At 43.4% G+C, this 26,176-nt stretch overlaps 1 protein-coding gene across 2 annotated transcripts; it reads left to right on the plus strand.

Annotated features, from left to right (window-relative positions):
* Positions 1 to 117: 117 nt before the first annotated feature.
* TARP (TCR gamma alternate reading frame protein) lies at positions 118 to 25,651 on the plus strand. 2 transcript variants are annotated; one of them, XM_087767163.1, is made up of 6 exons: positions 118 to 199; positions 320 to 626; positions 11,420 to 11,466; positions 22,137 to 22,430; positions 23,697 to 23,768; positions 24,511 to 25,651. In XM_087767163.1, exons 1-6 carry the CDS (start codon positions 136 to 138, stop codon positions 24,642 to 24,644), a joined length of 918 nt encoding a protein of 305 aa, XP_087623289.1. In that variant the 5' UTR covers positions 118 to 135; the 3' UTR covers positions 24,645 to 25,651. The 2 variants fall into 2 exon arrangements, with proteins under 2 accessions (XP_087623289.1, XP_087623283.1); XM_087767157.1 differs by lacking the exon at positions 11,420 to 11,466 and adding an exon at positions 12,783 to 12,838.
* Positions 25,652 to 26,176: the final 525 nt, after the last annotated feature.

Consider the following 26,176-nt stretch of genomic DNA (forward strand, 5'->3'; position numbering starts at 1 on the left):
CGCAGCTTTAGCTCAACATCACCCGCCCGCTGCCCAGGGGAGCCTCTCCGGGTGATGCCCAAGTGAGTCATTTCCTTTGCTCAGCCGCAGCCCTCAGTGCCTGCCGGGAGAGCTGTCGCCTTCCTCCAGAGGCATATGCCAGCGAGAGCCCTCGGGATGCTGCTGCTCCCGCTCCTGGCCCTGGCTGCAGCCTGCACTCGTAGGTTCCCCTTGTCGCCACAGCACGGCACGGGGCAGTGGCAGGATGCACCCCGTATTTACGAGTGTGAGTGAGTAGCAAGCTAAGAGGGTTTGTTGTGTTTTCTCTCCTTCTTCCCAGATGGACAAGCACAAGTGCTTCTGAAGCAGATTCAAGCATCCGTTACCAGACAGCAAACTAGAACCGCATGGATTGAGTGTAGGGCCGAGGGCATACCTAACTTCCCAGCTGCGTATATCCATTGGTACCGACACCTACCCTCCAAAGCTCCCGAACGGATTCTGTATATTGGATCAGCTCAAGCTTCTTATGATGACAATTCCTACAGGAGCAAGTATTCTGTGAAGAAAGGTGCAAATGTCTGCGCTTTCGCAGTCAACGACATCAACTCCAGCGATGAAGGCACCTACTACTGTGCCTACTGGCAGTCCCACAGCACTAGCAGACCGCAGGCAGCCTGTACAGAAAGCTGCCTGTACCCAAAGCTGCCTGTACCCTGAGCGGCAGGCTTTCTGTCAAACGCAGAGAACCACGATTGCACCTTCCCGCCTCTAAAACGTCCCGACAGGTTTGTGCTGAGTGTGTAAGTAGAACTAGAGGACGGGGAGAAAAGCAAAGAAACGCAGCGTGCTACCGCTCAGCTGGTAATGGGCTGTGCGGGGGAAAAGGAGCACTCCCGTGCGGAATTTAGAGAGTGACACAGGTGATCTTTGAAGAAGCTAGCTACTTCCCCAACTACAGTCTGAGCTAGCAAAAATGAAGCAAATGGCAGGGAGGGAGCACAGGAGGGGGATATTCGCGCTGCAGATCTAGCCTGGGCGACTTCAAACCCAGGTCCTGATGGAGATACGGGTGACACTCCTCACTGGTCACTCCCATCAGAAAATGAGAAGTCGTTCTCTGGGAGGAGAGTGCTGTGTGGTGGCCGTGGCCCAAGTGACCATTTGCCATGAAGTCTTTGCAGGGCAGCTTTGCAGGGCTCTGAAATGAGCAAAAGTACAAGACAAAGCAGAGGCCAGGAAACAGCTGGCTGGGAGACGTGCATGCTTCACCCTGCCTTCACTTCACCGTGCCTGGGGTAGGGGGATACGGCTGACCAGACAGTCTGGAGCTCTTCTAAGTAAGACTAAGAGCTGATAGTTCACTATGACTTATCCCGTTTGTGCTACCAAAGCAGGCAGCATGTAGTAGGAAAGGCTGGTGAAAGGTGCTTCTGGGACAGCTTTGGGGTGTCTGCGGAGAGGAGAACATCCTTGGGAAGGGCCAGACGGAACACCTGGAGTTTCTCTGTGTGGGCTCAGCAGGTCGGTCTGAGAGGAATGCAGCAGATTGATAGATGAAGAAAAATGCTTTCAGATTCAGTATTATTATATTAGGTCCTTTCTACAGCGTTACACATGTGGTTTAGCCTGTCAGTAAATTTAACCCCCGCCACCGTCGCCACTTGAAGAACGACCATTGGATGTGCCAAATGAGTCATTTCCTCCTCCCAGACGTTGGACGCTTTCTCCACCTGAAGGACTTTATAATGTTTCTGTCTCGATTTCATTTCCAGGTTTAACCCACGCGGGCAGCATGGTGCTGCTTCCAGTCCTTCTTGCAGCTTCACTGTGGGCCCGTAAGCCCTTTTTCCTCTCCCCTCTCCTTCCCGTGTGCCGAGGACACGGTCCTGGCTCCAAACGCCAGCGCTTTCTTCCCCTCACACAATTTCTCCGCTTCCCCTTCCAGGTGGAGACGCGCAGGCGGTGCCGGTGCAAACCCCGGAGCTGCAGAGGCCGGTGAAGGGCAGCTCTGCCAGCATGGCGTGCCGAATGACGGCCCAAGCCACCGTGCACTGGTACAAGCAGCTTCCCGGAGAGCCGCCAAAGAGGATACTGTACGTGTCAGGACAGTCACCTGTTTTTGATGACAGAGGCGATAGTGGGAGATTTCAAGTTCGGAAAAAGCCTACTGAGCCCGTCTACGCTCTCACAATAGATTTTTTAACCCCGAGGGATTCTGGCACTTACTACTGTGCATACTGGTTTTCTCAAGGCATCACAGCGTTAGATGGGCAAAGATAAGCCGCACAAAAAGGTGTTTTGCACTCTGAACCGCAAGAGCAGAACTCTGCCAAGATGCAGATACTTCCCTGGTCCCCCCCTCTCTCCTGGCTTTCTGCAACAGGTTAAGAAAAACAGCAATTTATCATGACAACTGCTAACTATATGATGTTAATAATCAGTATATCATTTCAGTACTCACACATATCCCTAACATCCAGAAACTGGAGAGTCCCAGTCACTTTAGTGTAAATATATTGAACTTTGCTCTGCAGAGAAACATATCTCCATCCCGTCAGTGCTTTCTCTTGAAAAAAAACACATGAATATAAAAGAAGGAGAGAAGACCAGACGGTCTCGAACACCCTCCTCCCTATTTTTCTTTTGCTTTGCTTTGCAGTTCAGTCTCTACAAATTCCTACAGCAGCCCAGAAAACACCATTTTATTGTCACAGTTTCTCGCCGGGTGCGGCCAGGACAGAATGGAAATCCTCAGCCACGGGCTATGCCCTGGCAAGCAGAGACTCTCCGGCCCTTTGGGATAAGTGTACTGAGCATTACAAATCAGGTTCTACCATCAAAGACTGTTTCTAGGAAAGCTGGCATTTGCCTGACAGCTAAGTCAGAAAACTGAGACAGTTAGTTCTGTGCCTCCGAGTTGCTGAGTTAAGACAGAGTGCACGTGCTCCATATCCTGGGAGATATTCCGCTGATGCGTCTGGACCTTCAAAAACGAGCACAAATGCCTCCACAGTGGTGGTTTTCCAGTCCCACAGGCTCCCAACATCGTGTTTGCTGGACTTTTGGAAAGATTGGAATATGTAACGGCTTGCTATAGGTGTTTCTGACCTCCTTAATTATTTGAGAAGTTGGTTGTAGTACATGTGACCTCAGATGTTAACTTCAGTCAGCTTGCCTTCGGTCTTCCCGTTGTGGGATCCTCACAACCAGGCTAGCAGGTTTCTGGAGTGAGTTGACAGCAACTTCTTAACACAGGTCACTGAGCAGCCAACAAGGAAGGGTGCTCTGCTGGACCTCCGACTCAAAACAAGGGAGAACTGGTTGGGGATGTGAAGGTCAGGGCCAGCCTTGGCTGCAGCGACCATGAGCTGCTGGAGTTCAGGCTCCTGAGAGGAGGGAGCCGGGCAAAAAGCAGGCTCCACCACAACCCTGGACTTCCAGAGAGCAGCCTTGAACTTCTTCCGAGATCTGCTTGGAAGAATCCCATGGCATACAGCCCTGGAGAGACAAGGTGTCCAGGAGGGCTGGTGGATACTCACGAATCTCCTCCAAGCTGAAGAAAGGTCCATCCTGAACAAGCAGGAAGTCAAGCAGACGCTGCAGGAGGCCTTCATGAATGAGCAAAGAGCTCCTGATGGAACGCAGGCATCAAAATGAAGTGTACAAGAGGTGGAAGCAGGGGCAGGAGGCGTACGGAGCTGCTGTCGGACCATGCAGGGATGGGTTTAGGAAAGCAATAGCCCAGCTGGAGTTGACTTTGGCAAAGGAGGTGAAGGGGAACAAGAAAGGATTCTACAAGTACAGCAGCAGCAAAAGAAAGACTAGGGAAAGCTGCTGACTAGGGCAGGGATACTGGTGAGAAAGGACATGGAAAAAGACCGAGGTACTCAATGCTTCCTTTGCCTCCGTGTTCACCTGCAAGGCCAGCCTTCAGGAACCCCAGGCCCCTGGGAACAGAGGGGAAGTCTGGAGCAAGAAAGATGTACCCTTGGTGGAGGAGGATCAGGTTAGTGAGAACTTAAACTGAACATACAGAAGTCCATGGCGCCTGACGGGGTGGACACGCAAGTGCTGAGGCAGCTGGCCAATGCCTTTGCAAAGCCAATCTCCATTTGCTTTGAACGGTCACAGCAATCCGTACAGGTTCCTGAAGACTCGAAGAAAGCAAATGTCACTCCTAGCTTCAAGAAAGGCGAGAAGGAAGACCTGGGCAACTACAGGCACGTTAGCCCCATCTCAATGCCTGGGATGGGGATCATAGAATCACAGAATCATAGAATTGTCAAGGTTCGAAAAGACCCTTAAGATCATCGAGTCCAACCGTTAACCTATCACTGCCAAGTCTACCTATACCATGTCCTCGAGCACCACATCTACCCGTTCTTTAAATACCTCTAGGGATGGAGACTCAACCACTTCCCTGGGCAGCCTGTTCCAATGCTTGACTACCCTTTCGGTGAAGAAGTTTTTCCTGATATCTAACCTAAACCTCCCCTGGCGCAGCTTGAGGCCGTTTCCTCTCGCCCTAGCAGTCGTTACTAGGGAGAAGGGACCGACCCCCACCTCGCTACAACCTCCTTTCAGGTAGTTGTAGAGAGCAATAAGGTCACCCCTCAGCCTCCTCTTCTCCAGACTAAACAACCCCAGCTCCCTCAGCCGCTCCGCATAAGACATGTGCTCTAGACCCTTCACCAACTTCGTTGCCCTCCTCTGGACACTCTCCAGCACCTCGATGTCCTTCTTGTAGTGAGGGGCCCAAAACTGAACACAGTACTCGAGGTGTGGCCTCACCAGTGCCGAGTACAGGGGCACTATCACCTCCCTGGTCCTGCTGGTCACACTGTTCCTGATACAAGCCAGGATGCCATTGGCCCTCTTGGCCACCTGAGCACACTGCTGGCTCATGTTCAGGCGGCTGTCAGCCAGCACCCCCAGGTCCTTTTCTGCCAGGCAGCTCTGCAGCCACTCCAGCCTGTAGCGTTGCATGGGGTTGTTGTGACCGAAGTGCAGGACTCGGCACTGAGCCTTATTGAACCTCATACAGTTGGCCCCGGCCCAACGATCCAGCCTGTCCAGGTCCCTCTGCAGGGCCTTCCTACCCTCCAGCAGATCGACATTTCCACCCAACTTGGTGTCATCTGCAAACTTAGTGAGGGTGCACTCGATCCCCTCATCCAGACCATCAATGAAGATGTTGAACAGGACCGGCCCCAGTACTGAGCCCTGGGGAACACCACTCGTGACCGGCCGCCAACTGGATTTGACTCCATTCACCACCACTCTGTGGGCTCGGCCGTCCAGCCAGTTTTTAACCCAGCACAGAGTGCACCCATCCAAGCCGTGTGCAGCCAGCTTCTCCGGGAGAATGCTGTGGGAGACAGTGTCAAAGGCCTTACTAAAGTCCAAGCAGACTACATCCACAGCCTTCCCCGCATCCACTAAGCGGGTCACCTTGTCATAGAAGGAGACCAGGTTAGTGAAACAGGATCTCCCTTTCATAAACCCATGCTGGCTGGGCCTGATCCCTCGGTTGTCCCGCACTTGCTGCATAATGGCACTCAAGACGATCTGCTCCATGACCTTCCCCGGCACTGAGGTCAGGCTGACAGGCCTGTAGTTCCCCGGATCCTCCTTCCGAACCTTCTTGTAGAGGGGCGTCATGTTTGCTAGCTTCCAGTCATCTGGGACCTCCCCGGTTGACCAGGACTGCTGATAAATAATGGAGAGTGGCTTGGCCAGCTCCTCTGCCAGCTCCCTCAGTATCCTCCGGGGAATCCCATCTGGCCCCATGGACTCGTGCGCATCCAGGTGGAGGAGCAGGTCAGTGACTGCCACCTCTTCGACAACTGCATCCTATCTCCATCTCCCAGCTCAGGGGCCTGAAAAATCCAAGGATGACCAGTCTGACTATTAAAGACTGAGGCAAAGGCGGCATTAAGTACCTCTGCCTTCTCCTCATCCTTCGTGGCAAGGTTACCTTCTGCATCCAACAAAGGAGGGAGATTCTCCCTAGCCCTCCTTTTGTCACTGACATATTTATAAAAACTTTTCTTGTTGTCTTTAATGGCGGTGGCCAGTTCAAGTTCCAGCTGTGCCTTCGCCTTTCTGATCTTCTCCCTGCATATCCTCACAACATCCCTGTAGTCCCCCTGAGTCGCCTGCCCCGTCTTCCAAAGGCGGTAAGCTCTCCTTTTTTCCTGAGTTCTAGCCAAAGCTCCCTGTTCAGCCAGGCCGGTCTTCTCCCCCGCCTGCTCGACTTGCAGCACAGGGGGACGGCCTGCTCCTGCGCCTTTGAGATTTCCTCCTTGAATAACGTCCAGCCTTCCTGGACTCCTTTGCCCTTCAGGACTGCCTCCCAAGGGACTTTGTTAACCAGACTCCCGAACAGCCCAAAATCCGCCCTGCTAAAGTTCAGGGTAGCGGTCTTGCTGACCCCCTTCCTTACCTCTCCTAGAATTGAAAACTCTATCATTTCATGGTCGCTGAGCCCAAGACAGCCTCTGACCACCACATCGCCCACCAGGCCCTCTCTGTTCGTAAACAGCAGGTCCAGCGGGGCGCCTCCGCTGGCTGGCTCGCTTACCAGCTGTGTCAGGAAGTTATCTCCCACACACGCCAGGAACCTCCTAGACTGCTTCCTCTCTGCTGTGTTGTATTTCCAGCAGATATCTGGTAAACTGAAGTCTCCCACGAGAACAAGGGCTAGGGAGTGTGAGACTTCAGCCAACCGCTCGTAGAATACTTCATCTGTTTCCTCGTCCTGGTTAGGTGGTCTGTAAACAGATTCCCACCAGGATATCTGCCTTGTTAGCCTTCCCTCTGATCTTTACCCATAAGCACTCAACCTTACCATTACTGTCATTAAGCTCCAGACAGTCAAAACACTCCCTAACATACAGGGCTACCCCTCCCCCTCTCCTTCCTAGCCTGTCCCTTCTAAAGAGCTTGTAGCCATCCATTGCAGCACTCCAGTTATGTCAGTCATCCCACCATGTTTCCGTGATGGCGACCACATCATAGTTTTCCTGCCGCAATCCCAAGCACAAAGACAGCCTGGGCGGAGAATGGATTGAGAGCAGCCCTGAGGAGAAGGACTTGCGGATGTTGGTTGATGAGAAGCTGACCGTGACCCGCTAAGGTGCCTTTGCAGGCCAGAAAGCCAACCATATCCTGGGCTGCATCAAAAGAAGCGTGACCAGCAGGTCAAGGGAGGTGATTCTCCCCCTCTACTCCACTCTCATGACACCCCACCTAGAGCACTGCGTTCAGCTCTGGGGCCCCCAAAATAAGAGGGACGTGGACCTGTTGGAGCGAGGCCAGAGGAGGGCCATGAAGATGATCAGAAGGCTGGAGCACCTCTCCTGTGAAGACAGGCTGAGAGAGTTGGGCTTGTTCAGCCTGGAGAAGAGAAGGCTCTGCGGAGACCTTATAGGAACCTTCCAGTACCTGAAGGGGGCCTACAAGAAAGCAGGAGAGAGATTTTTTACGAGGGCATGTAGTGATAGGCCAAGGGGGAATGGCTTGAAACTGAAAGAGGGTAGATTTAGATTAGATATAAGGAAAACATTCTTCACCAGGAGGGTGGTGAGGCACTGGAACAGGTTGCCGCGAGAAGCTCTGGATGCCCCAGCCCTGGAAGTGTTCAAGGCCAGGTTGGGTGGGGCGTTGAGCACCCTGGTCTCGTGGAAGGTGTCCCTGCCTATGGCAGGGCGGTTGGAACGAGATGATCTTTAAGGGCCTTTCCAACCCAAACCATTCGATGGTTCTATGATTCTATGATTCTCTTTATTGGGAAGAGGGGGACCCTTTCCATTGCCACCACACAGAGGCAGGTGTCTCTCCTTGCCTGCCTCTCCCTGGAGCCCTGCACTCACGGCCACCTTTCCAAGCCCGTTAGCAACCCGTGCCTACTGCCGGCTTGCTGCATGTGGCCAACTGCCAGCAGGAGGAAGGCCAAAGCAGCTCATCTCCCTCGTGCCTGGCAAGCTGCAGCCCAGGCTCACCGGTCACGGGGGAGTGCCCTGCAGCACCAGCCCTGCTCATCGAGATGCCCCTCTGCGATGGCTCTTGACAGCAGCCCTCACCAGGCTCGCTTTGCTTTTCCCGTCTTCCTGTCCAAGAAGTGTTTGCATCTCATCTGAGCTTCAAAACCAAACTCCTGTGGCTGTGCATTTCCTCCTGCACTCAAAACCAAAGCGGAGGCAAGTCCCTGCGGTGCAGCTGCCTGGGTCGCTGCAGGCTGATGGGCCCCAACTCCTTCACTGGAGGGCAGCACCAGCACAGGGGCACCCCGGGCACTTTGGTGTGCCGCAGCTGGGTGACTAAGCTGAAGCAGCACAAGGAGCTCCGGAACAGGATGGGGGAATGCCTCCCGCCCGCTCGGGCACTGTGTGCCTCCTCATGTCTCGCTGAGTGTCAACACACACTCACCGCCCACCGGGGTGACCTGCAGGCTGAAACCTTCACGCTGCGATCCACAGCTGGAGCTGCTCTCGCTTGCAACCCTTCCTCAGTTGCTCTGCCTCCAGTTCTCAAGGACCGCGAGCCTAGCATTTACCAATGTTTCTCCTGTTTACCTGAAAAGCAGACTGGACTACAACCTTCTAACCAATTTTAGCATCTGCCAGCCTGGAGCGGGTTTGCTCAAATGTAGCCCCATCTGCTTGCGCACAGAAGACCCATCGCTGAAGACCGCTCAAGACAGTCACCTCCTCCTCCACGCAACACTGTCCTCATCTGGGGTCCCTTGCACCTCCTCTGACTCTCAACGACAGCGGAGCATCACAAGCAAACATGCTGCTGCTGGCAGCGCTTGTGGCCACAGCCGCTTGGTCTTGTAAGTCCTTCCTTCTTTTCCTACATTTCCTCACAGGCACCCATGCCTGTGCTAACAGGCGTCTTCCCCAATCCCGGAATTCCAGCTAATGACAGCATTTCTCTGCTTTTTTTCCCTAGGTGGATTTGCACAAAATGTTCCCATGCAGAGCCCTCTCTCAGTCACCAAGCCTAAAGGAAGTGTTCGCCTGCGATGTCACTTTAAAGACGTCTCTGGAAACTTTGCTAGCATTGTCATACACTGGTATCAACAGAAGGTGAATAAAGCTCCGGTGAGGATGCTCTACTTCTCAGAGTCAATAGTAGCAGATGACGGCTTCCGAGCAAACAGGTATAGGATGGAAAAGGATTCTAGGCAGAAACTGTTTATTCTCACAATAAATGATATAACTCCAGACGACACTGCTACCTACTATTGCGCCTACTGGGATACTCACTGTGGCAGGAACTCAGAGATCACCGAGACAAATACTCCCTCAGTGTCTCAACCACAAACAACTTGAAAGATCCCAACTCACTTCCCCTGGTGTGGATGAGCTGCCTGGCCTCACACACGGGCTCTGCAGATGCAGGACACGCTCGGTGCTGACCCACTCCTTGGAAGCATCAGCTGCCAACAGCTGGGCATTTTGGCTGAGCCCGTGCACAGTGCAAAGGGAACGGTGAAGGTCCAATACCTAAGCCAGCCTCTCCATTCCACCTTCTCCTCCTTTTTGCTCAAGATCTGGCTGTAAGGATTTCTTTACTGGAAAGGGGCACGTTTCCGTATTCTTGTTGCTGGAAATAGGTCAGCACGTTGTCCTGGACCTCTTCCAAGCCTTTGGCCTGACAAAGAAAACTGAAATAGAGAGCTTTATCCTGAAGGTTCGTAAACTTTTCAGCAAAGGAAAAGGAGTGTTATTTTCCCTTAAATGTTGGTAGCTCTTGGAGGAGAGGAAGATTTTCTCTTTATTCCTCCCAACATGTGCAGGTGGGAATATTGGTTCATTTTTTTGGAGCTGTATCTGCCCCTTTCCCCTTCCTTCTTGCTTAGCAGGGTCTGTGGTTCACTGCTGTTCATCATAGTAGTCATGCATCTGAATCACCCAACAACTTGGAGACAGAGCTACCAAAGCTAGCACCAGAGAAAAGACCTTTCCATAGGTAAGACCAACTGTCCATCTTTATGTCTCACACGCAATGCATCCCTCCTAGCTGCTGCCTCAAGGGCCACGCTGACCCTCATGCCTGAGAAAGTCATCCACAGAGGTTCTTCTCTACCATCAAGCCTCTCCTTAACATTTTCCTTTGCTGGGGTACCCTGATACTCTGCTCACTTGGTTCATTGAAGCGTAACTCACTGAAGAATATCAGTCTGATGGGATGAAAAAGTGACACAACAATTTCCAGTGTGTATTAGCTCTCCCAATCGCTATAGCTCGGTTTTGTCCTCCTCAGACTTGCAAGCCCAGATCATACAGGGGAGTTAGACATGCTGTCTGCAAGATGCAGTGTTTCACCTTCTTTCTTCTAACGACACCTCCTAGCTACTTGCTCTCATGACCGTAACCCAACAGTCCCAGCAACGGCAGGTGAGACGGTGGTGGCCTCCTTCACTGTGTCTCTAAGGACACGGCAGGAAAAGCACCGGTCAGCACCGTTCTCTCTCTCCATCTCTCCTGCCGTTGATTTTGGTTGCGATTACGATGTTCCCGCCCAGGAGCCTTCAGAATAGATGATTGCTTTTGTTACACCTACTTCAACTGGAAGACCTTCACCCTCACTCTAGTCCCTCCCTCTAGCCACCAATCGTCATTTCTTAATGTTGTTTTGCAGTCGATACGCCACACGAGATCCCAGAAGCACTCAAACTCACTTTCTTTTCTATGGCAAGCTAAGCATGGAGGCTGTTTGATCGGCAGTAGTGCTGACTCCTCTGATGTTATCATCTTCGGCTTTTTTGTAAGAAACCCGTGCACGAAGGAAAAGCCTCCTTCTCCCACCAGCTAGTATGTGAAAAGATGCCAGTGAGCTGCTGTTGCAGAGCCTGGAGTGATTCCAGGAGGTGGGCGGACAATAACCACGTACCGGGGGCAGAAGATGCCACCTGCAGCACACGGACGCCTTCACGATGCACTGCAGAGTGGTTTACGGTGCTGGCTCTCCCTCCTCTCCCTCTGTTGAATTGTATTAAAACAACTAAAAATGAACTCCTTGCTAGTGGTATTTGATGTCACTTAATTGCAGGTGAGAGGGGGTGTACCCCTTTGGGAAAGATCTGGATTGTCACCTCAAGGTATGTGTTTTTTAACATGCACAACCCTGTGCACCTATTTGTGTGTTTAAAATTGAGGAGAAACCTTCACCTAATTCTTAGGTGTCAGGCGGAGGAGTTATCTAACAAATTTGCGACACTTCAGGAAAGAGATTTGCTCTGAAGGGCATTAGATATGAGCTGAACAACCAGGTGCAAGTCTGAAGTTCCTGATATCCCCCCAGTAGCCAAGTGCCAGGCCTTCACTCAGTCTCCCAGGGCTGATTGGGAAAAAAATGGGATTTTCTTCAGCAATCGCATAGCAAGACAGCACGGTAGCTTATTGCAAAGTCATAACATAGTGTGTAGCACCTGGATCAAATACTTTGGCACAGGAACCAAGCTAATTGTCTCTAGTAAGTACCATTATTATTGATCTGATTGTCACAGAGTCATTCAGGTTCTCAGATAATTAAGAATGAAAGACTGTAAGAAAATTAGTTTTTTCCTGATAAATCATGTTTTGTCTGTGAGCTGTGGGTGGTGCCCCAGTTGGGTGGGTTGACGGGCAATAAATATAATGACCTTGTGAATAGAGAGATCGCCTCTCGAACAGTTACTGAATGCTTATTAAGGATGGTGGAATGGAAAAATGAGGAGAGGTAAAAATTTAAAATTGGGATGGATTCATTCCTGTTCTGGGAAAGACAAGTGAACTGCTTGAAAGTTTACTCTCAGAACAGCACGTGAGAAATGCAAAAAGTTTCTTATTGATAGAGGTGGTTCAGTCTAAGTTGATTGGGAAGGAAAATTGTCTGGAATGTAATAAATTTCTAGTTTCTGGCCCTACTGAAAGTAACTGGTTTACTTTTGCATTTGTATCGCTCTTAATTGTGGTGAAGCTATGCAATCAATAGGATGAATGCTGTTTTCAGTGTAGAGCATATAGCAATGCCTACAGTGTGTTGCTCAGAAAATACATGATATTATCAAGGTGACTAAAATTCAGTCAAATCCTAAAAAGCAGAGGAGAGTTACTGAGAAATTTAAAATATTATCCATGCCTCTGACCAAAAATGTTCTCTGCTGCAATTTGCAATGAAACTGTGCCTGGGTAAAGGCGGCTGCTTTTGCCAAAAAGACAACAGCAATAAGTGTTTACTTATCAAAGACATGAACTTAGTTATGGGCATCAGTAAGTTTTGTTTAGAAGATGGACTTTGCATTTAAAATATGGGCTTCAAAATATGAGTTTGATGAAACTTTACTTGAGGTACTTTCACACACTAATTTGCAAGATAGGACACTTAGAAAAAAAAAATTGTTTACCTGTATATTTAAATCAACAAATAACTAGCGAACTTTCTTAATTTCCTTTCGGAATCATAATGTAACTGCATTTCTTCTTAAAACAGCAAAAAGAGGTTACTTCAGAGAAAACCTATCAGACCAGAGGCAACAGATCTTTGTTAGAAAAATTCCAGAGCTAAAATGATTAGAATACAGTTATAAAATAAGCATGGCACTGCTTTCTTCTCAGAAAATGCTGGGTTTAAAAACCTGAACTTTTTACTCACTACAAAAATCAAAGTATTTCTAAAAATGTCACTCTAGTCAGTGTTGAAAATTCAGCTATTGCACCAGATTTATCACCAGCCTCTAAATAGAGAGACTTTTTCTGTAGCCTATGCAAGAAAAGTGCAGTGCAGGAGATATTGCTAAGCATTATCAGACTGTGGGATGCTGATGTCAAAATATTTGGAAGTGGAACTAAGCTTATTGTTTCAAGTAAGTACAATATGTAAAACGTAACTAGTTCTGAAATGGTTTTCAATACAGATAGATACTGCCTGCGTGAAGTGCTCTGCTATTTTAGCTCCCTACTGAATGCTTTGCAGGATTTTCCTCTTAAACAGCATTTCCTTATGCAGAACACAATGTAGTTGTTTGTATTTATGTATGAAATGGGGGAAACATAACAGCTATCGCAGCACAGATGTATAACTAACCCCATTATTATTTTCTTTTTAAAGATGAATTTAAATATGGCAAAGATAGCATTAGGAGAACTGAAAGATGTTTTTGTCTTTAAATATGCATATTGAACCTTTCTGATATTTCTAAATCACTCTGAAAGAAAAGTGTCAAACCTTTGGGTTACTCAAACTCTTGGAAAAGCAAAACATTTTCCTTTAGGACTACATCTGACCATACCAAATGAAAGGAGTTAGCTGAGATATGCCCAGAACTGTCTGAAGATACACATAATTGAAAGGCTGCTCTCTCTTCCTAGCTTTTGCAGAAAGGGCTTATTATCAGTTATTACTATTATTTAAGGAAGAATGCCAAACTTAAAATGTTTTGAATACTTCAGGTGCTTTGATACTTGCCTGTGATTCAGCTCAGCTAAGCACCTGAGATGAAAACAGTTTGCCTAATTTTGACCATCTGAAAATGATGTATCTGGTTAGTGGAGGTTTGATTCCAATCCATGCAGGGTTTTGCTTCATGTTACTGACAACAAAAATATTGGTCAGGGGTCTTGTGCTGCTCAGATCTCAGCATAATGTTCACCAATTCTAGGTCTGATTTTATGGGGATGTATAAGAAGGAAATTACTTGGCCAATATCTGATCAAACAGATCCTCTGCTGCTGCTGCCTCTCTCCAGAAAGCAGAGACAGACCCAAGGTGCTCAGTCTTCACCGTCCACCTAAACTTTCAGAAGACTAAAATTAGTTGAGATTAATCTTGTCCATTTAACAACATACATGCCCTCAAAAAACTCCATACTTTTTTTTTTTTTTAGTTTAGTTTAGTTTAGTTTAGTTTAGGCGACTGCTCCTTTTTTACTTTTCTAGGGTCTAAAAATCGATTATACAGCAAATCTGATTTTCTCTAAAGAATACTATTTACCCATACAAAGATAACAGAGCTGCACTGTTATTGTAAAGACTTTATTCACTGTGACTGGTTATTACAACAAGGTGTTTGGCTCTGGTACAAAACTCATTGTGTCAGGTAAGTTACATGCTATTTTCCATACAATAAGCTATAGGAGCTTGGGATGGTCATATAGATGAGTGTTACAGTGTCCCAGAGGGCACTCAGCCCACTTAAAGCCTCAGTTGGCACCGTTCTTGTGCAGGATTCCCCTCCCCAGCCTGTCATTGTTACAGTGACCCTTGTTGTATTTGTAATGCAGTGCTTTAGGATCAAAACCATTTCTGAAAAGGAGCTATTTTGGAAATGTGGTGGAAAATGGCCGGTAGTAGTTTCCAGAGCCCTCGTTCTTTCCTCCAGCTGTACTGAAGGAATAAGCAGGGAATCAATCAGCTTTGAATTAAGCATAAAAAAAAGAAAACCTCTTCCCGATACAAAGAGCAATATGCAATGGCCATTGCCAAAATCCTTTTTTTAATTAGCCTAGTAAAAGTGAAATAACTTGTCCATAAGTAATTTTGACTTGTACACAGCACTTTGGCAGTAGAAATAAATTAGTACCTCCAAATGCTCTTCTTATTGCTTAATAACATGCATATGAAGAAGTGATCCATTTTTTTGCCTTTCCTGCGGAGACATTTATTTTAATGGAAGGTGGAGGACAAAAATCTTCATTTTCTCATTAATGTGCTTTAGACACCATAATCCTGGAGTAAACAACTACACAAACACAAGGCAGAGGAACTATTGATACCAAATGTCTTAAGCCTGGTTAAATACTTAAATTTATGTTAGCATATCAAGCAAAGATTGTTTTTGATGATTTATGTCAGAAAGACTAAGTAAATCATAACTACAATTCAATAGAAATACCCTTGTCAGAATAAGCATGTTGTTTTTAGTTAAAATCCTTACTGTGTTAATCAGGTAGTTGCCATGCTTTTAGTATCTACAGTTTAAAGTAAATGATTTTCAAGCATCACTCTAATTCTGTAGGATTTTGTCTTTATGTGGCCAAGGCTTCTGACCGATTAATAGAGCAAAAGGGCTGTAGTTACCTCATGCTTAAGATCAGGCCTTTCATCACAGCTTGTCTTTTCAGGGGTGACTATCCAACATTAGCTCAGTAAGTTACATCTAATGATAAGAAATGGAGAAAACCAGGACTGAGGATAAGTGACCTTAATTCAATTGAATTATCAGGGTTTGAGCTTGAGCAGAATCTTTCCCCACATCTAGAGTGAGAGAGTCAAATATATAAAGAGCCAAACTGCCATCAACTTGTAACGAACTTGCTTTTGTCCTTGTTGGTCTCTTCTAATTAGTTCTGACCAAAGGAAAGTTGCTCAAGACTTACAATAATGCAGGTAACAGAAGGGCTGGGATTTGAGAGACTGGTTTGGCATTTGCATTTGCTGGAATAGATGAGGTTTTAGAAGCTTACAGCAGAATGGGAATACTAATCCAACGTAAGATGGCAATATGGGATTCTTCTGTAAGTATCTTTGCTGGGAATTTAGGCACTCACAAGGTCACAACAGGGAAGCCGAGACTGAACCGAAGACTGAACCAGCCTCTCCAAATCCAGTTTTTTTCCTTCAGCACAGAAGCAGAGTGGCTTGCTCAGCCAGCGTGGGCCTGGTTTCCCTCTGCCATCTCTTCTGCTACAACTGCAGCTGGCAACTCACAAGCATACTGATAACTTATTTCAAAGTGACAAGAAGAACAATCTGCTAACATTTCTAGGAAATAATTTCATAGCAGAAATTATGGCAGCAATATTTAATTTCTTTAAATGCTACCTCCTAAATATTACTGACGTATCTAACTTGATTTCATCAAATGCATTGAAGTTCAAAGTTCAAAAAGCTACAATTATTTTCTGTAATTATATATTATAACATACACGTTGCCTAAAGATAGATTATACTTAAATTTATTTACACATTACCTGAAGTTGGGTTAAACTGACTTTCTGCCCTTTTAAATCAAAATGGTGAAGATTAATGCATGCAGTAGTTTGCATTCATGTTTTTTTTTTTTTAACAGGGAAAAACATGAAGCCCTGAATCAAAACCCAGTAGACCTGAAAGTCCAAATGAGTGTTAGGGCAGAAGCATGGAGATATAAGACACAAACAAGGGAAGATGTGGCCACTCAAAAGAAATCTGCAGAGTGAAAGCCTCTTAACATGATTAATATTAATAGGAACATTTGCTAATGGCTTTAAAATATCAAGGATTTCATAGGCATGAAGATGAATTCAGTACCCGATTCTTTTAAGGCAATGTTCACAAACAGATTTCAGTGTGAACATTCCCCTGTTCATAATGGTCTCTGTTATCCTAAAGCCATGGCCCCAAAAGATCAGCTTGAACTGGTGATAGCATGCAGAGCTAGGTTCTTGTTGTAGGATATATATTCATACACAGATGTACATGCATATATATATAGATGCCTTATTTCCATGTTGTCAAGGTGATAACCTTTACTGTTCCTCATGTTCTCCATAGAAACCTCAGGGGATGCTGAAGCAGTCTCAGTCTAGAAAATTACAAATCTCAGGTGTGCAGGATCTGCCTAAATATTTCCATGATTTTGGATGCCCACTGTTAAATTAGGGCTCCATCCTCCATTTTGTCAGTATTGCAAATCCTTAGGTTTTGTGTACATGCAAGCTTATTTATTTAAACCTGAAAGAGTAACACAAGTGAAATCTGTTGTAGGGGCAACCACAGGTTCATCCATACACCATTTTGTAAGGAAAGTTTTAATTATAGAAATCAGAGTGTCAAAAGAAACAGGTGCATTTCTAATAAGAAAATGAGGCTAGGCTGGGACACAAAATGAGGTTTTAAAAACATTGAGACAAGGTGGGTTTTTGCAAAGCACGTGTATACAGTGAATATTACAAAGTCTTCGGAACTGGCACAAAGCTCATTGTTTCTGGTAAGTTTTGTAGGATCTAAGAAAATATGGCTTATTCTGATAATCCAAAATATAGAGGAGAGGGAATGTGATACACTATTTTAGAATTATAATACAGATTAAAATAGAGATTTAAAAGTATAATACAGAAAAGTGATGTGGACTTTGCAGTAGCAGAATTCATTTCTTCGGCACCCAAATGCTTGTATAAGAGAGGTCAAGGTAAACTATAGGACTTCACATAAACCATAATTTGCTGAAATATAACTTCTTTCGGATACTTAGGGCTACATCAGGTCATTCCCTTGCACAAAGCTTAATGCCCAGAGCGGCAGGCTCAGGGTAACTCAGAAACGTAGCTACAGATCACCCCTTGGCTTCAGAGCAGGGGGAATAGAGGTGCTATACAGGAAAACACTGTGAGTGTCAACAGACCCCCTAAACCATGGCTGAAGCTCTGCATCTCTCTGGTCAAGGGGAAGGTCTTCCCCCATGGATTTGTCCTAACAAAGCTGATTTATTCCAGCCAAGAGGAACTGAGCTCTCTTGAATGCTCTGCAGCACCGGTTAGCTGCAGGCAGACAATAATCAGAAGATTAAAATGTGGGGGGAAATCCTGGACCTTTGGAAATGTTGCCATTGGTTTCAGCGTTGGCAGGATTACATGTAAGGTGCACATGGTTTTCCTTGGGGAGAAGCCAGAAAGCCCTGGGGAAGGACGTGCATGGGAATGATGGAAGTTGATGCTTCTCTACAGCATACATAGACGCACGTGTGATGTTTCCTTTTGGTACTGATTACCTGCAATAGTACTGCGTAGGCAAGTACGGGCAGGATTTGAGGGTGAACAGTCCCGATCCCACATCCATTTAAGCAGATTACAGTAACCTCAACATGCAGAGGGTTAGGCCCAAAATGAGTAAATGCCCTTCCATTAGGCTTGAGAGGAGTCGTGGCTGCTCAGGACTGCCTTTCATTAATTCAGTTAAACAGCATGCATGTATTTTTAAATCGTGTGGTCAAAAACACTCACCATACTGGAAAAAAATTAGTTTTTCAAGAAAAAAATCTAGAGGAAATATGGTAGCTCAGTCAATGCCACAGACAACAACAGTTTTGGTTTGTTTTGATATTTTTTTAAACAAGTGATGGCAAAGATTAGCTTGAAACTGAATTTAAGGTACAGATCACTAAAGGCTCTTCGGGAATAGCAGCATTAGCTGAGATTGAATTCAAATTTTCTACATTCACATAGCCAAATGAATAGACTTTTATTGTTCATATGATGGTTGTTAAATCTGGTCCTTGTACAGCCAAAACATCCCAAGCAGTTTCTGTAAGGGAATGTACCAGTGGGAGTTTGACAAGATATTTGGTTTTGGCAAAAAAACCTCATCATCTCCAGTGTTTTCAAAGACATTTTTTTAAGTTTTGTAATGGGAAAGCTTTGGAGTGAAGGCTGACAGCTTTTTAAGGTATCTGGGGAGGCTCACAGTAGGTTGGGACTATACTATGTTATTATCAATGATATTACCTGAAGTCGCTGGCAAGCAAGACAAGAACGCTGTTTATGAGTTGAGTGTGCTGAGTGCTCTCAGCTCCCACTGGCTTGAAGGGGAACTGAGGAGCTTTGAGTATCAGACAAAATTACTCCATTTTGTGGGATCATCCAAGTAATGAGCATTAAAATTTCAGCTTAAGAACACATTGACCTTATTTATAAACTTTATTTATAGATACTTATGAAGAAACTGTAGAGGAGTTTCATTAAGAAAACTTTTGACTGTTCATCTATAAACACATTTATTTTGAAGCCAAATTCATGAATAGCTCATTGATTATGAGCTTAACTCCAGAATTTTATTTGCACAATGTTTTTCAGGCTCACTGCATTATCATAAGAGAGAAAAGACAGATTTTAGCATAAGAAATATCTGCACATGCTTATGTATTATTTTAAAAAGTAAGACCTATGTACCTCTTAAAACCTGCCTTAGAAAACTCTTTAACAAAATAAACAGCAAAATTTTTGAAAGTTTAACTAAAACAAAAAGAGACAGTGGAGTGGAAGTTCATGACTTAAAAATTCCTCAGAAAGGATCAGATCATTTGCCCAGAAAAGCCAGTGTAAACTGTCTTGTTGACTTCAATGACTGATCAGCCTGAAAATACATTCTACAAGTTTTCATCCTTTTTTCCATAAACATGCCTACAGCTTATGGACATATAAATTTTTTTTTTCCTCACACGCAAACTTATAGTATATGTATATATGCAAAATTTAATTTGTTCAGCTCTCCACTGTCATCCATTTACTTATGTGTGTACATGAGACTCTCCCATGCATGCACGCAGTTGCAGTTATTCAAGCAATATGTTTCCTCAGTATTGTGGTATGATTTAGGTGTTTCATTTAAGCTAAGCACCTAGGGTCTTTTTATGGTAAGTGGAAAGACACTGGCAATTCCAGAGGTGGAAATGATTCTGTCTTAATAAAAGTCTCTAAAATGGGCAGGATGAACTAGTAGCTGGAAGCATCTCTCTCTGCCTCTCTGTTTAGATTTTGATAATCCAAGAGAATAACATCAAATTAGACAATTAAATTTTAGCCTACTGAGATTAGTCAGGGTAACTTACTAAGCTTTGAAAATCTAAAAGAAACATCTAAAATAGTCATGAGGCTTTGCAGAATGCAATATCACTGGGATAGGAGCTACATCATGTCTTCTGAACATACACAACTCTGGAACAAATAAATACTTTTAGAAATTTGTTTAATCTTGCATCCCTGGGAGGACTGATACATAAAAAAAAGATAAAATTAGCCCCTAAATTAATGTTAGAGAACCATAAAATTGTTACCAGTTTTATTTCTGGTACAACAGAACTCAGTTCACATCTTCATTTCAATGACAAATCTCCAAAATGAAGGAAATTCATAATATAAGGGTTATATTTTTGAAGGCAGACAGCCTTATGTTTTGGTCATCTTTGTTTTTAAACACTGAGTATGAAATACTTCAAAGAATTACTGAGTTGTTTTAGGGGGGGATGCAATGTAGAAGATTGCTCTAGAATAGCCAGATCGTTTAAAGAAAGGTGGAAGCTTTTTGACAGAAATACATATTTATATTAATGTGTTTTCTCACAATGCATGAAAACTGCACTACTCAGTCAGACCACACTTTAAACCCTGTGCATCTAGCTGCTCAAATTCAGTGGTGGAGATTTACATAGTAATCTAAAGAGAAAGAGTGGTGTAAGGAGATGAACACCTAAAATCTGTCTGCTGCCTTAAAAAATAGTCTTCAGCAGTACCTTCTACATAACAAAAGTCAATTTTGAAAACTGTATCTAGTCTTCACTTGCAGTTAAGCATAGACAGAAACGATTGCCCATGAGCACTGCCTATGCATGCCCTGCAGAAGCTCACATTTAACTAAAACAGACTCTTAAATTTACTATCCACTTTTATAATATCAAGACACCTTCTCTGTGTGGACAAAATCTGGATGATTTGGACTCCTTTAATAACATAAGGTTTAATCCAGAGAGGCAAATGTAATGGAGATTACCTACAGTTAGCTTGTGGAAACAGCTCACTTTTCATTTAAAATATATTCACGTATGTTCATACTGGGCACATTTCACAAAGCCCATCACCTACGACAACCCTGGCATGGACAGATATGCTATTTGGATATAGAAATGTTCTCTAGATATAGCATGTTCTTCTGCTTTAGTTTAGTTTTGGTTTTTCCTTTTCAGATGTGTTAATTCAAACATTTAAACAAATCCAGTATTAAAGGAACAGCATTGCCAACCTTTGGGGTCCAGAGCATTTTGTGATTCCATTTTCCTCTTTATCAAGATCTTCACCTGGCAAATATATAAAATATCTTTAAAAAAAAAAAAAGCAACAATAAATTTTTGTTGTCTTTTCCCTCCCCCCCCAAATCACAAAATTAATACCAGCTTTTAGAAAATTAATTAGATAGAGCAGATGTTCGTTAATTAGTAGTGGGGACTTATACTGGGGACATAAAACTGCAAATATTTGAAAGGTAGGTGGTCTACCTTTAACATTCTGTAGACAAAATTTTCATGTAGTTGTTTTTGCATAAACATTATAAAGCAATATTAAATTCCTCTTATCAAATAAATGAGCAAAGCTCTTTCAGGAACTATTGCTATTATTTAATAATTGTCAAAGACTTGTGCAGACAAATACACTTTCTGACAGCAGTACTGCTCAGAAGGCTGTGGGATATAGGCTCTCACGTGGTCGCCTGGAGTTTTCTAACTCAGTTTCAGAGATTATTAATATCTTCAACAACATTTTAGTTTCTTAACGTTTCTCAAAAATAATTTTTCAAACATTTTTAGTAGGTTTCTAAGGTTTTAAATAACCAGACTTGAATTTATTTTTCTAATAAAATACTCAAGAAATCTATTGTGAGATACTTTTTCATCTACTCTAGTATTAGAGTATTAAAGAGGAGACCTAGTCTACTCTAGTCTTCCTCTATCAGATGTGCTGCTTGACAAGAAGCATGAATGAAGCAGTCTAGATGTTAGAGTTCACTAAACAATTTAAGACTTAAATCATGTTTCTCCATGCACATGGCACAGTATCAAAGCTTAGGTCAAACATTCTCTGGACTCTGGAAGACTCCATATTGTCTAAAGAAAATAAGTTTAGAATATTTGAATTGAGTCTTGTCTGCTGATTTTGACCTTGATTTTCTGTACCATACTCATAAAAGCCTCTATTCATTTTAGTTCTCTATGAAATAACACATTTAAAAACAAGGTTAAAAGTCATATTTTCTATTCCAAATTATTCTAAATAGTATTGTAACTGTTTTTGACTGAAAATTAAAACTTGCCATTTGGGCCTATTGAAATAATATTTAATATAAAGTGTCTTTGAATGCCAGGTTCGTCCAGCTTGCCAAAAACTTATTTTTACTTCAAGGAAGGAAACAGCTGTAATTCATCCATCCTATTCCCTGAAATTCCTTTCATACATGAGACATTTCTATTCCCATCCTAAGTATTTCATAACAAATTAGAGAGCTAAAACATTTGTTAATAAGACATTTAGGTTGTCGCTCTTCCGAATTTGCATTTTGTGGCTGCATATTTATTTGCTGTACACTATTGATCTTCCAACTCTCCATTTTGTTAATTTTTTCCTCCGACAACCAATCCAGACAAAGGACATATTCCACCGGCAAGCTCTGAAATCCTGCAGAAGGAACATGAAAATATGATAACGTATGTTTGCCTTATTGAGAAATTCTACCCAGATGTTATTCGGGTGACATGGACCGATGAAGAAAGTAAGGAGGTAACAGACAACGTAGTAAAAGGAGACACTTGGAGTCCCAAGAACGACGATAGATACTCAGTCAGCAGCTGGTTAACTGTGCCAGTGGAGAACAAAGACAAGAACTATAACTGCAAATATGAGCATGAAAGCCAACAGCATTCACTGCCGACACAAGGTACATACTACATGTTAAAAATTTCATTCTACGTATTATTATAGACATCACTTTTCCTTTGCAATAAAATTATAGAAATAATGCTTTCTGTTAAGCATTTTTCTCTGAAAAGAGCAGTTCTTGAACCTCATCAGGTGTAAACTAGCATAGCTCCAAAAGGTCTGCACTGAGCCGTGTCAGTTACTTTCCAGTCTACAGAAGTTTCTGGAAACAGTAGTACCTCTCTGTTACCCTGATTACAGGTGTAAGTCCTCTGACACCCCCTGACATTAGTCACAGCTATAAAAAACTAAGGCGTTAAAAATGAGGTTGCTGGGGATGTAGAGCAAAGGTAATAATCATGTATGAAAATACATCTCATTTAATTGTGGAAACATTGATTATGCAAAGCAAAATCTGAAAGACAATGCAATTTTAAAGAAGAGAGTAACCTATAATTAATGCAAATTTTTTAAATCATAGTAATATTTAAGAAAAGATTGGTTTAGATTAATCTTTTCTCAGTACCTACCTCTGTTCAACTTACTATAAATTAACGTAACTTCAGTGAGTAAGAGCATGGCCATAAATAACCATTACATTTCAAGCTTCAAAATAAAAATATGCTTTAAGCTTATTTAGATGGAAGATGTATTTAGGGATGTAATACTGATGTCTTTAAGCCCACATATCAATGCATACAAACACCATAACCAAGAACAAACACAAATTTGCTGCTTCAAGCACAAAAAAGATTTATTTTAGAGAACCACCACCACCAAAATAGCAAATTCCTAATAGGGGAACCTGAGATCATACTTTCCTCAAGATTATTCTTTAATGTTGAGCAACCATTAAGTAACAGGCTAATTCAGGTCCCTTCCGATGTAAATTACTTTGCATTTCTAGTAACAGTAGGTTGTGAAGGCAGACTCCAGCTACTTCAGTGACAAGGTGGTCAAACTGACTGCAGCTCCAAATAAAAGAGACTCTGCCAAGGAACAGCCTAATGGACACATTCCTGAAAGGGCAAAGGCAAACCTCCCACTGATGGCAACAAATACCCCATCACTTCATTTCCCCCCTTCAAATTCTCTCTGCAAACAAATCCTACTTGTGAACATCTGCTCTGCAGACAGATCGTAAACATCTTTTTTTGTTGTTGTTTAATACTAACTTCCCATTTCACTGTTGCTGTACTGTCTCTTTTTCTCCTTATTTCTCAATTCATGTTTGTTAAAATTAAAGAAAAGCCTAATTGGGGCATTTAAATTCTCTTTCTATTAGATTATACAAAGACTGCTCCTCCGGAAGAGGACTGCAGCGCAAATCGTGGAAACAGCACAGTTTTTAATAGAGGTAATTAAAATGTATTAAAATGTGGGAAAGCGATGCATGTCATGCAAGAGTTAGATATTGCTACATACACTCAGAACGTCATGAAAATGATCTTTCTAAATAGTGTACAGGAAATCTTTTAGGTCTGGGGTCTGTAACTTAAAAACGCTTCAGTGCTACTCTGAATTAACTTCTGTTGTGGATTATAAGAAGGAGCTCTCCTACCTTTATTAGGTAGCTTTATTAGGAGCTTTATTAGGATGCTACAGATGCTGTTCAGGCTGCTAGACTATTAGCCTGCGTTAAGTGCCACTTTTTTAAATACCTGAAGTAGTTAAATGCTCAACACTTCAGCTGATGCTCCACCAGCCTAGCAATTGCCCAGCACTTTGGACAAAGAAATTTGGAAGAATCGTGAGCACTTATGTTCAAAAAATCCAACACAAAAGGATTCAGGCAAACACGGTGCTACCAGTATTCAGCTCTGGAAGCACTAGAATTATGTTCTTGCCTTTGCAGAGAATAATAACCCAGCGGCATTGAGAGGCAGTCTAGTGCTAAGAAATACACTAGGTCTAGAACTTAGTAGCAGTGCAAACCCACTCAAAGGACACTCAGACGTTGCATGTGTTTTCACACTGTCCACTGGAATCAATGCAATTGCAGCAGTAAACAGACCACACAGTCCCAGTTCTACCCGTCTTTTAGGAGGTTGTACCATATTGACATTAAACAAGACTTTTCTGTCTTATGTTTGTTACAGATCACTTAATGCACAGGACAGCATATTTAGTGTACATCGTCCTTCTTCTGAAGAGCACCATGTACTACCTGATTGTACTCTTCTTCATCTACCGAATGTGGGCTCCAACCAAGCACCAAGGAAAGACAGCATAAATGCTGGTTTAGAAAAGGCTTACAAAATCGCCTTCAACTTGCTTTGCTATATGCTTATCCATATAGACTACCCTGCTCTCAGTGTTAGATGTAACAACAAAAAAAAAAAATCCCAAAATAATTTTCTGGTATTAGTGCATAGGGCTTGTTTTGCTTTACTGCTAGTGGTTTTGTATCAGTCTGGCTTTCCTAATTTTTCTGAGTATTGAACTGAGGTGGGCAATAGGAGTAAGGTTACACACCTTGGATTTTAATCTGAAGTCCATATTGCAAAATGAGGAAGGTACTCATGTTAAAAGTAGTTATGCATGCAGAAGTTTAGAAGTGTAATGGAGCTTTTGACATATAAAGCACAGACGCATTTTGTCATTGCGCTTAAGGCTTAATTAGGAGCATTCCTGCACTGTAAATTCACAGGCATTTGTTCATTTTTACTTTTGGTGATTTATCGCAACTCTCATGTATCCAACAAATCAGGACTTAAATATTCTGAAGTGATGTGTGCTTTAAGAGTCAATTAAACACAATTTTAAGAAGTGAACATAATATTTTGAATGAAGTTAGATAAGCATAAAAGCAATTCTAAGGTGCACATGTACAAAAATGGAAGAAATCCACCAGGCCCCACACCAGCACTGTGACACAGATTGAAAACCTGCACATTGTATTTTTAAAGAAAGAAAACAATTGTAATGATCATGAACATCATCTTGTTTAGAGATACCTTTTTAGGTTGAGCAAAACCTTAAACCTGAAGCTTCGATAGAGAAAGTGTTTTCACAACAGAGGAAAAATTCTCAGATGTTGGACTTTGAACTCTTCATCTCCAAGTTCCACAAATTAGCTCCTTTCAAATATCTGTAGAAAAATCGGAAGTAGACATATTGGCATAAAGCATTTGCTCAGTTTGGGGCAAAACACTGCCATAAGTTTGGAGATAAGTGCCTGCAGCATTTACACTCACTGTATCTGTAATGATGTATGAGCAATAAAAGCTTTCATCCAGGTGCATTTGTGAGGCCTGTGTTTGTTCTCCAGCATTTCCACAGCACGTACCAAGATGGCCAGAAAACCTGACTCATTTCTCTGTTCATACAAATTCCTCAGAAAATCAAAGATCCTTAAAACCATCAGTTTTCTGCTTTTCAATGTATTAAACAGGAACACGTTTACACAGAACAACAAAAGTTAGCTCATTACATCTTTTCTGTTGAAGAGCTAAGCCAAGGGGAAATGCAGCGCTGTTACAACAGGACTGCCTTCTAGGGCTCACGCCATTGCAAGGGAAGGAGAGCATAAGTCAGGCTCAGTTCTATTTTACTAACAGCGTATCTTACAAGCTATTTTACAATCTGCATGTTGAAGCCAATGAAACTAATTACTGCCTTCAATGTCATGTTACTTTTCAATACCATGTTACTTTTCAATGCGAAGAAGGTTGCGATGTCTAGCCTTTAGTCAAACTCTCTTTGAGAAACAGCTGATATTCCATGCTATTATTTGTTAAGGCTTGGTTCCAATCAAAGTGAAAT

Source organism: Nipponia nippon, unplaced genomic scaffold (assembly GCF_047370975.1).
Source record: "Nipponia nippon isolate SJK-2023a ecotype South Korea unplaced genomic scaffold, ASM4737097v1 scaffold_1, whole genome shotgun sequence".
Classification (NCBI taxonomy): domain Eukaryota; kingdom Metazoa; phylum Chordata; class Aves; order Pelecaniformes; family Threskiornithidae; genus Nipponia; species Nipponia nippon.

Coding starts and splice junctions, on each gene's coding strand:
- TARP (XM_087767157.1), top strand. CDS start 136: ATGCCAGCGAGAGCCCTCGGGATGCTGCTGCTCCCGCTCCTGGCCCTG. Junction 200..319: donor CCTGGCTGCAGCCTGCACTC/GTAGGTTCCCCT, acceptor CCTTCTTCCCAG/ATGGACAAGCACAAGTGCTT. Junction 12,839..22,136: donor AACTAAGCTTATTGTTTCAA/GTAAGTACAATA, acceptor CAACCAATCCAG/ACAAAGGACATATTCCACCG.